The sequence below is a fragment of the Cyclopterus lumpus genome, chromosome 21 (assembly GCF_009769545.1).
Source record: "Cyclopterus lumpus isolate fCycLum1 chromosome 21, fCycLum1.pri, whole genome shotgun sequence".
Classification (NCBI taxonomy): Eukaryota; Metazoa; Chordata; class Actinopteri; order Perciformes; family Cyclopteridae; genus Cyclopterus; species Cyclopterus lumpus.
This window is the reverse complement of record NC_046986.1, coordinates 20,304,173-20,320,408: the sequence shown is the minus strand read 5'-3', so window position 1 is coordinate 20,320,408 and position 16,236 is coordinate 20,304,173. Positions and strand designations below refer to the sequence as shown.

Sequence of the window (16,236 nt, the reverse complement as noted above, 5' to 3'; positions counted from 1 at the left end):
AACCGCCTTTACCGGTGAACCTCTGCAGTCGTCTGGAGGTTCACGTCCAATGAGTTAAAACATACAGTTGGCAGAGAGACACGTTAGCTTCTGAAATCTCTCACAGCAACCAGACTGAGACGGTGCGGACGAGGCGGCCCTTAACCGTCCTGGGACAGTAACCTGTCGTTTATTCCATATTGCAGCACGATGACAAACACATGACACAATAACTGTGAGGTAAAAGTGCCGGCTTTCAGCTTTAAAGCAATACTTCCCCCACAACAATGACCATTTGGATATCAGGAAGAAGACAAAGGGAAAACATTTTCTTCAAGAATTCACGTCCTAATTTTAGGACAGTGATCGTGAACGTACATATCAATGATATTTGGTCTGTCAGTTTGAGAGCTTTTTAGCCGAAAACATCAAAAACACCACCGAGAGCGGTGAGAATGAACAACAGAAAAGCTTTGAGACATAAAAAAATGGGTACAATTTATTTATTATGGATTAAAAAAAATGTTTAACCCGAATCAGGACTTTAAACTCATAGTCATTGTTTCGCCTTAAACCCACTGTGAAGTGACCACACACCAAAAAAGTGTCAATGTCCTAGTACTTCCTGATTGCACTGTAATATGAATGAACCTCTCCATCCTCAACGATAAGAGGTGTGTGTGTGTGTGTGTGTGTGTGTGAGAGAAACAAGAGGGACGAAAGGCAACAAAAGGGCAGCGAGGAGAGGCGACGCTGAACACAGGACGATACATTTGGTTTTAGTCGTCTCGCTTTAAGACCACAGGAGCTGAAAACGATAAACAGAAAGTGTGTTAATGCGAGTGGTGTGTGTGTGTGTGTGTGTGCGAGTGTGCGCACATGCAAGGAGGATGACAGAAGGGGCAATGTGGTCATTCACATGCTGTCTAGTGGAGCTGGAGGCCTGTGTGTTTACCTTTTACTACAGGGGGTTTATGTGACTGAACTCACATGCATTTCCTCTTTAGTGACACAAACAGAGCAGGCACTGGAACAGAGAACTGACAGCAACACATATTCTTTCTCTCGATTTGTCTTCTTCTTTTTCCTTAAATAGCTGAACCCAACTTCCTTTCTTTCTTTTTTTTTTAATTTCTTTTTCTTTGCGCACTGGTGGATCACCACGTCCCTTGCCGGTCGTTTCCGTGGCTCGTCTCTGACTCCTCGGGGAGGCGGCGTCCTTCAGCGGTCTCGTCGCAATGAACGGACATCGCGGTCGTGGTAACACTCAATCTATCGGGATCATCAAAGCGTCATTTTCTTTCTTTACTAAAAACGCATAGTTTCCGTATTTTTTTTCTTTCTATTTTTTTTAAATTACTATTATTATTAATTCATTCTTGCAATGTAGAGTTTATTGCAATCTTGTCAACAGCAGGGCAGCAGGGGGGGAGTCAAAGAGTCAGCTGTTGATTCACACGTGTGGGACGGGGGAGTCGGCCAAGATGAGCAGAGGCAACGTGGAGCAGCTTCTATCATCTGGCGTAGTGTTTGACGTAATCTTGAACCTTTTTCCGAAAATCCTCCTGGATTGGAGAGAGAGTACAAGAGTTAGATGGAGGAACCAGATGTTTAACATTTGTAGAGGGTCAAGACTGGAAATACGAATATAATGATACAATATTTTAATATAAAGCTTTTTGGTCTTGGTAGCATTTTTTATACATGCAGATTTGACTATGGTTTTTATTTTAATTGCATTTTTTAACACATCTCATCTGTGGAACCACATTGCATCTCATTTATGATATTTTGTCATCCGAGTTGACTTTCTCCTTCTGGTCGTGTCTGACCCTCTCCACCCCTTTCCTATGGTTTCCTCTCCTCTTAATCATGCCCCTCCTGGTCGTACTTGGCTTCTTTCCATCCCTCGTGGTTATTTCTGGCCTAATCGAGCACCGCGTGACCTCTTCTTCCTCTCCTGGCAGCCCTCTCTCGCTTCCTCGGCTCTGTCTGTCGTTTTGAGCCCTTCGTGTGTTTCTTCTTCCGCCGCTGGTTTTAACTCGGTTTGCTTGTGTCTCTACACCCTTTACATATTTCCTGCAAACTATCAGCCGGAATGTTTACAAAACACACACACAGACACACACACACACAAAGATGCCATTGATTTGGTCAAAGGCTGTTATTAAATTTGAGCTGCGGCAGCTTCCTCTTCCGAAAGGATTTCCTTTATTCTCACTAACTGCACTGTGGGTTGACACATCGCACAGTAGAAGAACTGTCGTAATTGGTTGCACGCTGTCTGCGGCATTCTTTTCACGGACTAATGAAGATGCAGTTGGTATTGCTTCGGCAGCATCAATGTTACCCGTAGAGGTGAGTAATATATGACTTCCATGCAAAGAGTGCTGAAACGATTCACATTGCTGGCTCTGATCAGCCGATTCAGCACTTTGTCCACTCAGATTTCCAATGAGAGCCTCTCACATCTCTGTTTACTCTTCAGAACGGTACACTTTAATACCCAGTTTTTTACCCAGTTCATTTGTGGCTAAACTAATAGTGTGCCGCATTTAGTTTCTATGTTTGCCTCCTCCTTCCTCAGCCTCACCCCTCCTCCCTCTCTAGGCCCGTCTTAACTCATTAGCCCCGTCACTCCTTTCGCCAGCGCTGGGGGTCCGGGTCATAACGTGACGTGCCCCCGCTGTCCCACACTGACTTCGACGCACTGATTTACGCCACAGCTCCGGCGGGTAGTCACGTGCACACTGTTGGGGCTTCTGTGTCAGAGGCGAGATCCAGAGAACGTGAGAAAAAAACGAGAGTCAGAGTGATGGGAACAAGAGGCATGGGGTGGTGTGTGTGTGTGTGTGTGTGTGTGTGTGTGTGTGTGTGTGTGTGTGTGTATGTGTGTGTATGTGGAAACACAGATGACAGACAGGAATGCTGAAAAGATGCCAGCGTCTCAAAAACTCAGCAGCAATGACAGCAGTTTGAGTATCGGTCCCCAGCCGGATGATGGAGTGGCCTCATCACCGCCGAGGTATTTTCCCTCCCTCGGCCCTGTGTCAATGTCACAAGTGTGGCAACCGGAGAAAAGCAGGTAGGTTTGATGGATATGTGCTTGTGCCATATTGGTTTTATTCCGGTGTGTGAGATGGCTAGGCTCAACAAATGAAGAAATGGCTTCAACTGAGACTATTATTCTGCCACTGGGAGCTCAGAGATGTCCTCTTTGTGTTTAAGCTTCTAATGATCTGATTCGTTGAGGCCAAGTGACTCATATAGTTCAATAATGTTTTTAAGCTTTGAGCTAGAGGTGTATAATTCCAGCAAGGCAGCAGCTTAAATAGTCCTCAAATAACTTGACATGGATTGGACCACGATAAACACATTGATGGTATCTATTTCTGGGCTCGGTGCGGACGTATCTCCAGGTGCGCAGAGGATTGTGGGTCGGAATGCTGGAGTGTAATGCAGAGTGCGACCGGACGCAGTCGGTCATCCTGGTACATTTGGCTCACTGTTGACAAACTATGTAGTGGGACATAGCACACTAAAAAGTATGCTAATAAACCAGCGAATGAGACATTACTGGATATGGAATGGAACGGTATAGAAATGTGAACCGATTATGGCAGCAGATGGAAAGTTAGTTAGTTATGAAACTATCTAAATGTAATACTGGTGCTTCTCTGTGACCTACATAATTAAAAGGGAAGATTGACTATTTGTACACACTTATTCTTATTGCTCGTCATCAACCGTCGGTGTTCAAAGATCAGAGGGGATACAGACCAGTTCGTATCCACATATACGTGTCGGCTATGTCAGAAACTGCCTTTGTGCCTGTTGATGGTTATCACTTTTGTTTTCTAGATGAAATAATAAGCAGAAGCATGGTCCTGTCTAAGGAGTTCCCCATCTGTCTGTGTGAAGCGGACAGCGCGTGTCAATATGGGATACGAGTCCGTCTGGCGCCGCTCATCCGCTCTGTCATCTTTTGTCGACCCAGCTGTCTCTTGCGAGCTTTTGCAAACATTTGCTGGAAGAGCCGCGATAAACGAAGACTTAGACAGACAAACAGTACAAACAGCACGCCACTTATAGAATGAGGGAGTGGAGGGTCTGCAGGGTGCACAGGCACCAGAGGGGGGAAGTGAAGTTAAATGTAACGCCACCTCACACACATTTCACCCCCACCACACTCCCCACTCGCACTCTTTCTCTCATACAACAGAAATCTGGCTGACAGTGCACATTACTTTGGCGTTCATTAGTTTGAGGACTCGGAGCACACCCTGCAGTCAATGACAAACTTTGCTTGGCTTACTTTTCTGTTCTTTGGCTCCATTTCTTCCCCGCAGAAGGCGAGAGAATTCATTCTCCTCTCCTCCAGAGATCTGTGCAGGTACTCAAAAATATGTATCACCATCTGAGGGGGAGGGCATGCAAATGAAACCCTGCGAGTACAAACGGTTACTCTAAAATGTGCTAAAAAAAAAAAGTGGATAAATAAGCGAGGGGGAAGTGAACTCCAGTGTGGTCCACCAGGGTCTGCAGCAGATGTCAAAGCCTTCCGCTCCACACTCAAGAGTTGAATAATGCCGTTGATTGAGCGCCTCACATCACGACTTTCTTTCAATTGGATCCAGCACTGAGGACGAAGTAGAGAGAGAGCGTGACCGTTGAGATTATCCAGACAAAACTCAGGAACTGTGTTCCATGATGGACTTCGATTTTATGACAATACAGATGGCGCTGAGGGGTGATAAAAGGCTCCCGACTGTTACGCAAACGGAGCTCTAGACTTCATTTGTTTAAAGTAATTGAACTTTTTCCTGTATTTTCTGCTTCACAACCGTTCATCGAGACGACGGGAGTCGATCTCACGGTGGCGTTAACCTGAGCTCTAATGTTATTAAAATGTTATTAAAACTGAACAATACCTCAAGTCCAACATGGAATGACCCGCCATGTGTTCTTTCCAAGGAATACTTTACCCACTAAATGACCGTATTGATGTATTTCAATTACTCACCTTTAAATTCTTGAAGGAAAACATTGTTGAGAGTAATTGGATGAATTTATACTTGGATTAAACTGCATGAGTCATGTACGAGTGTGTAAACAAATGTTTTCATATACTTTTGCTGTTGTTGTACTCGGCTCCCACTCGTTTCAGTTCATCGAGACTTTTCTCCGTTTATATTTCATTCGTTCATCGTGGCGGCGTGCCAGAAAAACTTATTCTTTAAGAATTCAAGGCGCCACAGGTCGAGTAATTGATTGACAAATGAACCACTGTGGGTGAAGTATGCTGTGAAGCTGCTGGTATGCTTTAGATTGCCGATACAACAAGTAGTAGGACGTCTGGTTGACTTGCATGTATTTAGAACTACACTGAATAGGGGGCTGGGATATGGTTTGCATGTTTAAGTATGAACATTGAGTTTTAATATTATTAATGAACAGTCTAATGCTGCATAATGCCTCCATATGACTCTTTGGAGGCCAGCTGTGGCACTGAGGGTGTTCTTTAATGTTGTTGGTATAAAAGCAAACTCAAGACCTACCTTTTTATTCTGGCTTTTAATTGAGCTTTAATTGTTTATCTTTTTTTAAATTATTTATTGTATGTCATCTTCCTAGTCTGGCTTTGAATTATGCTTTGTTTATGTATATTTCTTTCTATTTATTTGCTTTTACCTTTTTAGTTTGGCAGTCTTCCTCACCATAACGTGATGACAGTATTTATGCCAGCTTCCTGGTATTTTTTCTGGTATTATCAAACTTGTTATTAATTACAAAGTTACTTATTGTTATTGGGGGGAGGGGTTGGGGTGTACTGTTTAAAGTACTTTGAGCTACATTTTCTTAGCATGATAAGTGCTTAACATATAAAGTCTGCTTGACTGATTGATCAATACTGTCCACCAGTAAAACACAAGGAGCCACCATTAGCCACTGAAAGCCCTTGACACCGGGGTTTGGATGAACAGCGGGTTTAAAGCCGGTCTCTCTCTAAAGAGACGTTAACAACGATGAAGTCCGACGCATTGCAGCTCAACAGCCGTATGGAGAGTCGGCGCGTTACGATCAGATGAGACGCACTCACAGAAGGAACCGGGTAATTACTGTGACACGTAACCCCCGAACAAGAGGGAGCCGATGTCTGCCTCGAGCACACGTCAGCAGTGTGGCTGCTCGCTGAACCAGAGCCTCGGAGAAAGCTCCGTCTCAGACTTACACACCGCTCGGAGCAGAGGGCGGACGGGAGGAGGTTGTTTTGAGTAGATGGGCCTCACCCGCCTGCTAATTTGCGTTTGCTCTCCGTCACAATTTGTATTCGCGATGCAGTGAGCCAAGTCGGTCCAGGAAATCCATTCGTCTGCATCGTCTGCCACCTCGCAAAGAGTCGGTGTGCATTTTGGCTCGGCACCATTTCTCTATTCAAATGGAAGACGACATAAAAACACTTGCTGTCAGTCTTTGACTGCCTCCTTGCCACTTTCACCCTAAACTGACAGAGCAGGTTACACTCCATAATGAGGTGCTGCATTTGTATGTTGAATTCACCCTGCAAGACAATAATGATAAATTAGTTGGTCTTTTTTAAATTTTCGGTGTTACATTATTGCGATGAGCTCAAGATGCATTTATAAAAGTGACGGTCTCATATATTATTGAATCCTCAGCACAGGGGTTGCCAACCTTTTGGGACTCAAGGCCCACTTCTGATTGTTAGAAATTATTCAGATGGCCACCATCCCAAATAAATGAGCAAAAAAGTGAAATAAAAAAACATGCGTCTCTGCCAGCTGCGACGATTAATATGAAATAAATATTCACCCATCACCGCCTGCCATTATTAATCCAAATTGAAATAGTTTTCAGAGTCATAGTTCCTCACCACGGGGTTGAAGCTTTTACTGGCACAAGGTTGTCTCCCACATCCCCGTCCTCATTTAAAGAAATATTCTTTTGTCGCTGCATCCGAGGGAACGTTAGCGAGCTAGCGGTGGAGACGAGTTCGTCTCTGATGACGTGTCGTGACCGACGTGGTGATGTTCAAATGCACAGCTGCTTATACCATACGTGGTACAAAGTGGGATGTAAACGGTCAAAAACAGCACCACGATAAGAGCGAGCCCAGAGTATCGGAGGCTACGAACTGTATTAAGAAAAACAATATTGATAATGAGTCAACACTGTTGTTCCTGTTTTCATGTGACTAAGGAACCGCCCCGATGCGTCTTCCTCCTTTGGTACTCACTGTTCTTGTATGTGTGCGCGCGTGTGTGTGTGTGTGTGTGTTTGCGCTTGACATGATGGATTATTGACCGAGGAGGCGAAGCCAATGGAGACACCCGAGGAAGCCAGAGCGTGAGGACAACGAGTCTCTGGAGTCCCACTATGAAGGTCAAAATCCGAGAGCGCAAATAAGATCCACGCACGCATGCATGTAATTTACTTTGACCAGCGCTCTTATGGACCTGTACTTGTGTAGCGTATTTTACGTCCCTCTTGCGCGAGCAACTTTGCACCGGCTTGCTCGCGAGTCTGTTACCTGCTCGTTTGCGACAGTAAGTGGGCGGCCCCAGTCACCGTTGTATCTGTACATCTAATTTGTTACAATGTCTTTGGATTGGCTGACCCGACACGTTTGCTGCACCACACTTCACTAAGGTGGAGTAACCCAATGTGAGCTATTCAAATGATTTGGATAACTGTAAAGCAAAGAACATGATAAACTATGTTACACCATCCACTTCCTAAATAAATAAGTTTTAAAAGATATATACACGTTACCTCCTTGTAGTCAGCCATGCTTCATACTGGCTCCCCCGTTTACTGTAATTATTGTCCGATCGCAAGATTTTATCTCGCCTACTAGCACCTTTAGTCCAATTAGATGTTACAATGGTGACTGGGTCCGCCTACTTACTGTCAAAAATAAAAAACTACTCGCTCGCAGGTAACAAATTTGCCGTTTTGTAAAAGCACTCGTCAAAGTAAATTACACGGGCAACCTTTTGATTGGATCTCATTTGCTCTCGGATTTTGAAAGTGATTTGGCTTCATATCTCACGCCCTCTGTGCTTCGGTAGCGGTCAATGTCAGAGTAAATCTCGTACGCCCCGGATACATTTTATTGCCATCTTGACTTCGGTGCTCTTCTGCTTTCTGGCAGATCCGCTTGGTGCCATTTTATAGAATTGTCTGACATTTAAATAGTGACGCGCGTTGTTGCTGCTGGGTGGCGTATTCGAAGGTCGGAGCCGATTCACTTTCCCTTTACACCACATCCATCTCTGCAGTGCACAGGTTAACATTGTCCCAACTGCGCTACCAATAAAGAATGATCTTATGTTATATTATATATTTTGACTACTTTAAGGGCATGTTTTCCTCTTCTTTTCTGTCACGCAACACATGCAGTATTGTGATGCACTGTAGATGGCCGATGCAATATGTTACAGTTTATCTGTACGATGTCATGCAATCCAACAGAAAAGGTCTTTTTTTTCTTTGTGAGGTTTAATGATTCTGTGTGTTGATACAATGCTTTGGTATGTTTGAGGCCATCGTTGTCGGTGAGGTCGCCTCGTGGGACTTAAATCCCCTGATCCCTATACTACATATGGAAGTTTAATATTTACTTTTTTTGTTTTCCAAATTTCTTCTGAAGCCATTTCAACAACATGATGTACTCTTTTTTTTCTTTGTATTATGTTTTGCAGCTGTTTGTGCAACGTTTATTGTGAACATACCACACACACTCAAAACCTGCTCAGACGTGTGTGTGTGTCATGCAATCGGGACGCAGTAAATGTTTACATTCTAAGGGAAAGGCTACAGACTTATTCCTCCTGGTCTGCGGAGGAAAATGACTGAAATCTGAAAACCCAGTCGACACTCATTTCGTTAAAACATGTCAATTTTACACAATACCTTTCACGCATTCTTCTTATGCTACCGAGAAGCTTAATTAGCATTTATAGGGGGAAAATAGGCACTCCCCACACAGAGTGTGCACGGTTCACAGTTCGGCACTCGTCAGCGGTTCTTCATGGAAACTAATAAACACTGAGGGAGCAGACATCAGTCAGAGGACGCGCGCTCACCTCAACCTCAGTCTGCCAAGTGATATTTCAGAATTCACCTTTACACACGCAAACACAGCTAATGCTGGAGCTACAGACTCTCCACACACACACACACACACACACACACACACACACACACAAAATTGCAGATGCTTCCTTTAAGCCACTTTAACCAGCCAATGTATTCAGAGAGCAGCCACAGGAGGATATCCACTTCAAAAGCTTCAGCACACACACTAGAGCCGGCATCCGCATTAGTGCGCGCGCACCTAGCGCACACACTCCCACAGCTTCACACACTCGCTGCTGAGGTTGACTACGGCAGGCTGCGACTCAGTGGGAGTGGGTCACGGATGGCCGACTTTGTGTTTTCAGCTGTTGCGACTCCAGAGAACTGCAACAGCACACAGAGGCAGCGCTTTAACTCGGCGTCCTTTAAATTGAGCAAAAGTAATAATATTTTTGAGAACATCTACAGTTTTGTGAGTGTGTTGCATTGTGTAAATTAGCAGCAGTACGATATCTGCGCTGTTGCCTTTGGATGCTTTAAAAGGAATTAAATGGTTATTTTAACTTTCTACTTTCTACTTTGGTGACGACATCATGCTGAAAGACTCCGTATAACAACAAGTATCCAACCACATCAAATTGCCTTTCTCTTCATAACTGATATACTTCATTATTAATTATTCCCTGTCTAATTGTTCCACCACACAAGCCTGTTTCAACCATAGACTGTATATAAGAAAAGGATGTAGCCATTGTGACATCACCCATCGGTTTGTGGACTGCCGACTTTGGTGATTTCGCCGTCGCCATCTTTGAATATGACTTTCAACACATGTTTTTTTCCAGCCAATGAACAGAAGTTACCGTATTTGGAATGCGCGTGATGTCGAGACGCCATATAAGGCTCTGGTAGTGACTTGTCGTGACATCCCTAAAACATACTGTCTGTTTGACTCTAAATGGAACATCATTTACTAAATGAACATCATGCTGTTATGAAGAAGAGACTAATTTTCTCGTAGACTTCCATACCATCTGACTTCCTTTTTGCAACAGGAAGTTGCTGGTCAGCAGAGAGAATGAACGCTTTAAACATTAGAAGAATGTCCACACAGCGCATACATGTTCATGTAGCGTTAAAACAGAGACAGGACTTTCTCCTGGTATGTCTGTGGTAAACGAAGAAAAAGAAAAAAGATGTCATGTGTTCACTGTTTCACCCGCAGAGTACAATTAATTATGTGTTATTTTCCTTCGGTTTTGAATGGAATTAGCAAAAGCCACATTTGTAATGCAACCGACTCGGCTGATTATATGAACGAAAAGGTAGAGCAGTGTGCAATATGTTTTATGCATCACCGATGACCTGTGACTGGGCCTTGCAAATCCATCTGCATGTGCGCCTGGACCCGCAAAGTATTCATGAAGACATGGGCTGTGTTGTGTGCGTGATCGCTCCTCCAACAATATGGACACTTGGTAGTTGACTCTGTAGTGAGCAATAAATTAATACTTCGAGCACTTCCTGGTTTTACATCATCACTGACGGGGGCATCTATAAAATCTATCAGGGGGGGATTGCACTCAATGTGGATGCATTTTGCACTCAAATAAAATGGTGGATAGTGAATACAGTGCACTACTACTATGTGGTACATAGGGACTGTTTTTATACACGGCCATGGTCACAGCAGCTAAAGGGACATCAGAGAAGGTGGGAACTCACACTGCCGACCAGGTGTGTGTTGTTTGTTGTCAACCTTTTCATCATGGTGGTGGAAAAGTGAGAAAAGGGAAGAACAGGGTGCATTTAAGCAGGTGCAAAGTCAACGAATGCACCTCATGGGCAAACTGTTGTGGCTCGATATGTTTCTAAAAACGTTGTGACAGGCTCCCAGTTGACACAATCACACTCTCCTTCATGGCCATAAGTATTGTGCACACTCTCTTTTTCAACAAAACACAAAAACTCTGTTATGTCTCATGGGGGGAGGGGGGTCAAATGTTGTACTCTGAAAAAAGGCTTTGAGTTTGCCTCAACTCAGGCCTTAACTAACAACTATTAGCCCGGTCAGCAGGCTCCCTGCAGAGTCACATTAGTTCGGTCGGCAATCCAGGAAAGCAATTACTGCAAAACACAGAGAACATCAGCTTCCCCACTCTTTCTGACACCGTGCAGATGGGCAGACATAGAGGGAATACGTTCAAAATCAATTAATCTTTCTGGCCTATCTTTCGGAAACATCATGTGTGTTTTGCTTGAGGGGAGGGGCAGCTGCATTTGTCTCAGGAGATAAAGAGGGGCTACCAACACACACACACACACACACACACACACACACACACACACACACACACACACACACACACACACACACACACACACACACACACACACACACACACACACACACACACACACACACACACACACACACACACACACACACACACACTTTAGTGTGCCGATTCAACTCACAGATCGTAGAGTGTGCAGAATGAATGTACTTATGTTAAAAATAAAAAGAATACATCATAGTTCCACGAGTGCAGCTCTGGACTATAAAGTCACAGCCATCCTCTGCCGAGAGAGGCTGCTGTGTGCTCTTCAGCCCACTGAGCCGGATTAAAGCACTCTTGACTGAATATCACATAATCCCACCTGAAAAAGAAAATAGTGTGCACAGAAAGCAGCAGCAAGAAAATAAAAAAGGTAGCTTGCAGCATTTTGTCCTGATATATTTTCAATGCGGGCTGAAGTTATGAATATGAATATGGAGACTATAATAAAATCTGAGACGCGATGGGGAGGCCTCGCAAGTGAACCGTCTGCATGACTGCAGTCATTGTTCGGGCACCGAAATTTGTGCCCAACAATGAAACGGAATTATGGATATGATCACCCTGAATGTGTCAGTGAAGCCTCACCTTGTCTCTCAGATGATGTTCCGCTGCATCGATGTTCAAAGGGTCATCAAAGTTCAACAGGTCCTGAATCATAGAGGTGGGGGAGAAAAGGTACAGAGTGTGAACCCACAAGTGAATGATTATGAATAGAAGATCTTTGCAAAGTTCAATGTGTGGATCTCATTTCCCCCCCTTTTTTAACAAAAGAAAAAGCTGCTGAAGGAGATATTGACCACCTCAGCACTATTTGCCGCCACCCCGAATTCTGCAAAGAAACAATATAATTATGCTGTTGCCGCAGCGATGCCAGGCGCACAAGCGAGGCAAGACGCGGAGCACTATCGGAGAGATAAACGTGTTTTTTTTCTTTCTTTTTAAAAAAAGAAGGATAGCCTGAGAGGTAGTTTTCTGATTATGAGGTAAGATTCATGGCATGATCGCACATCGATGCAGATGACCGTCACCATTATCATCACAGACACAGTGCTGACCTCAGGGGAAGTGTGCTCGATGTTGGATTCATGCAAGCTGGCAATTAGCAGAGTATACATATCTTGGACAAAACAATAATCATGTTCAGCTGCCGACTCAGCTGCATCCAAAATGTCGTCTAATTGAACATCCTCCATTCCATTTAAACATAAAGCTTTCATATTAACAGAATGCAATGACATGCCTGAAGAATTTGTAACGCATTATACTCAAGACATGGCACACGGGGACATCAAGATACCGCTGAGGATGAATTTCCATGATGTGCAATTTATTCTTTTTTTTTTTTTTTACTTTTCCTTATCATCTCAAATTGCTCTTTATACAGAGTAAGATTACAGCTGTAAAGTGAGATAAACAATAGCCTTGGTACATCTCGGTATCACCTACATACAGTCAGCACGATCCCTGGCCTCTTTATCATTTCCTTATTTAACAACAGGAAACTGTGCGCATACATAACCATGAGACTATCGTGTGCGGGCCGTTTGTCCGGTCAGTGTGATGACAACATCTACATGTATTTGTAGGTAGGTTTCTAACAACAGAGCCCTGCTAATAGAGTACAAACAAGCACAACTTACAGTAAACAAGGAGTTCAAGCCCCAGACAACATCCTGGAAAAAAACAAATGGAAAAGTATGAATGATCAAATTGTATCACAGTTTCAATATATTCATGAAAACATACACACTTCACAGGGCAGCCTAGAACAATTTAAAAAAAGTCTTAATTATTATTATTATATAGTATATGGTGTACATTATATAACGGCAATTTTGTGAATAAACTTAAAGTATGAAAGAAGTGAATATTTACCTCACATTAATTCCGCTAACGTTAATTTATTGCGAGGGCAATTTAATGTCAAATGTTATTATAAATGCCTTTCAGTCGTATGGTTAAAAGAAACCGAACACAACCAAAACAAGACCACATGGCGTAGACAAAGACGTTGGGATCTTTTGTAGGAATGTGCAGTCATACAACAATAAGCAGGAACATCTGTGAACCGTTATACAACTTAGTAGCAGTACATTCAATTAATTTGTGTGTACTCAATCTGACAGATGTAAAACAAACCACAGCTAAATGAATATGATAACGGCCGTAATAAAAAGGCAACATAAATCATCATTGTCAATGTACTAGACTACTATATACACTACATCCACCCTCTCGAACGACATGACGTTTATTCACTATATATATATTGTATATTCAGTATATACATCGTTCTGCATTGGACCGCCACAAGGATCTCAGAACTTCTTTATCATTTTGAGAAAGCCGAGGCGCAGACATACAAAAGATGAAATGATCAAATCCCAGAATACTCTGAGCCATGAGACTCTTCAATGTAGCACTGTGGTATGCAGGGTGTGATTCTACAGCCAGTCAGGCAGTAGCTAAAAACAAAGGCGGCATCACAATAGCAATTGTATTTATTTTTACTAGCTTGCGACTTTTATTATCCCCCACTTTATACTGACAGGAACAGCAGTGACGGAGTGTAACAAAAGCCAACTAATAAGTTTATTTCACAGCTGCAACAACCGTCAGCGAATGCGCCGATTGAGGACGTCAAGCTAATGTCAGAGAATCTATTCACACACACGCACGCGCGGCGTAAAAGCGTTGAAGTGGACTAGAGTGGCGACAGAAGAGGGACATCATCATCACCCACTTAAAAACTCACACAATCCCTTCTGACTCTCTCGCGCCACGTGCACATCTGCATTTAAGGAAACATCCACCGAGTGTCAGACCCGAAGAGCCCAGACAACATGTCTATGAGCAACTCAAAAGGTCAGTGTGCTCTCCATTCGAGGTGAACGCCCCACGGCTGAACAGTGGGCACACGGCCTACACACACGCCGCTGCATGCCGTCGCTAGACAGATAAAAGATGCAATTTGATGTATTTGTGTGTTAGTTATGGATCGGATTAGGCTTCTTTAGAGTACTTGTTATAATGAACATATGAAAAGAATTAAGTTGTTCATTAACTCACCGCTTCATCTATAACAATCTTTTCACACAGGGATTGCGCAATACGGACGTAAAGAGGAATCATGCAATCATGATAGCAGATAGCATGCCAACAATTAAGCTACTGAGGATGCACAACCAAACCGCGAAGCAAAAACGCTCAATGGCGTACAGACCAAACAGTCTTGTTGAACCACTGTTATCAAATACAAATGATTATTTGATGAGCAGACATCGAAGAGGCAATTACATGAACGTAGGCCTACTTCCCCAATAAGTAGCGTGCCTTATTTCATGTTTAAAATCAGTGTTATGGCTTCATATAATATAGAAATATCAGTCATTACTCTATATTCTCATTACTTGGAGTATTCTCTAGAGTTCAAACCCATTGGAAATACGGTGTCCCCAAAAAAACTGCATTATTAACAAAACTGTGCTTGTTGAGCCGCTGCACAACGATGGGCTACGTGAGCGAACGCGGCGCAGCGGGCAACACAACAGCACACCGGTCGTCCCTTTCACATTGTCCCTCCGTTACCATCTTCTCTGCCGGCTTCAACACGGGAACAACTGTGAAAGAGGCTCAACCGTTCAAAAAGGTGCAGAGCTGCTTCGTTGCACCAGAACATGTCCCATTTGTTCTGCTCTCCGCTTCTCCAGCGAGCAGACACGGCAGCTGGGATTTCATGCCTCCGTCAGGTGAAACGTTGCACAAATGCATTTTGTGCCGATTACACAAAAGCCACAACGCCAGGGAGTGTGTATAATAAGCCTGACTGTGTGCTCACTGGACGGCATTGCTATAATGAACCTCAAACACACCGGAAGAGGAGCCCGCATTGCGTATGCAAAGCCACTTCCTTCGCAGGGACTTCTTCCAATCAGTGGCGAGGAGAAGTATTTAAAACAACTATATATATATATATATATATATATATATATATATATATATATATAATATATACACACACACACACACAATAATCTATTGTGTGTATATATTTTATATATATATTTTATTTTATATTTTGTATATATCTGTCATCCCTGTTCTTATATTTTATTTTATTTTGTGTGTTTAGTTTATTCCATTTGGTGTCTGTAAAGTGTTGGGCGCTACTAACAAATTTCCCCTTGGGGATTAATAAAGTATATATCTATCTATCTATCATACTGTTTGAAACATTGTTTTCATAATCATTAAATATACATTTGTAGGTTTCATTTTAAAACAATGAAAATGATGTTAGTAAGAGTGTATTTAGCTCTTAGTTCTGGCAGAACATAGTGGAATGGTCTTCACAGTGGAAATCAATAGCTACATGTGTGGTTTTTCAATCACTAGAAGGCCATCTTGACTGTCTAATGTGTTGCTCCAAGTCACCGCCCTACATTTCACAGTGAACCCCACAAGTGTGCGTTGGCTGTGATGCACAAGGCAAACCAGTTTTCCAGGAGTAAACGGCCAACCGCGTTCACGCCACAATAACACTTTTGATTTGACATTGCTCATTTTTTTTGGCGTTCCTTGAAGTCAAAGCACCCATTTCCCACAGCTGTCATCATTAGTAGCTCGTTGTTTGAATGTGTGAATGCCCGGTGGGAAAGCTGATCTTCAGCTTGAGACTCCACAGCTCTCACAGAGGAATCTGTGGACGTGGGCATTTCTTTATTTGTTTATCAAGCGCTTTCCCTGACTGCTTGAGTTTTCGCTGTGGATACACAACGCTGAGCAGGATATAACTTAGTGAAGGCGTGGAAAC

The 16,236-nt window shown here is 43.2% G+C and overlaps 1 protein-coding gene across 6 annotated transcripts in view; it reads right to left on the bottom strand.

The window, feature by feature from the left end:
• Positions 1–456: 456 nt before the first annotated feature.
• The window catches only part of ube2f (ubiquitin-conjugating enzyme E2F (putative)), a 30,769-nt gene continuing 14,989 nt past the window's right edge, over positions 457–16,236 (bottom strand). For 2 of the 6 annotated variants that reach the window (XM_034561044.1, XM_034561048.1), the window contains 5 exons: positions 13,064–13,096; positions 12,009–12,071; positions 6,270–6,410; positions 4,295–4,618; positions 457–2,741 (listed from right to left, as the gene is read on the bottom strand). In XM_034561044.1, coding sequence (XP_034416935.1) covers positions 2,586–2,741; positions 4,295–4,618; positions 6,270–6,410; positions 12,009–12,071; positions 13,064–13,096 — 717 coding nt within the window. In that variant the 3' untranslated portion in view covers positions 457–2,585. The remainder of the gene's footprint in view (positions 2,742–4,294; positions 4,619–6,269; positions 6,411–12,008; positions 12,072–13,063; positions 13,097–16,236) is intronic. The other 4 variants (XM_034561045.1, XM_034561046.1, XM_034561047.1 and 1 more) reach the window with 4 other exon arrangements.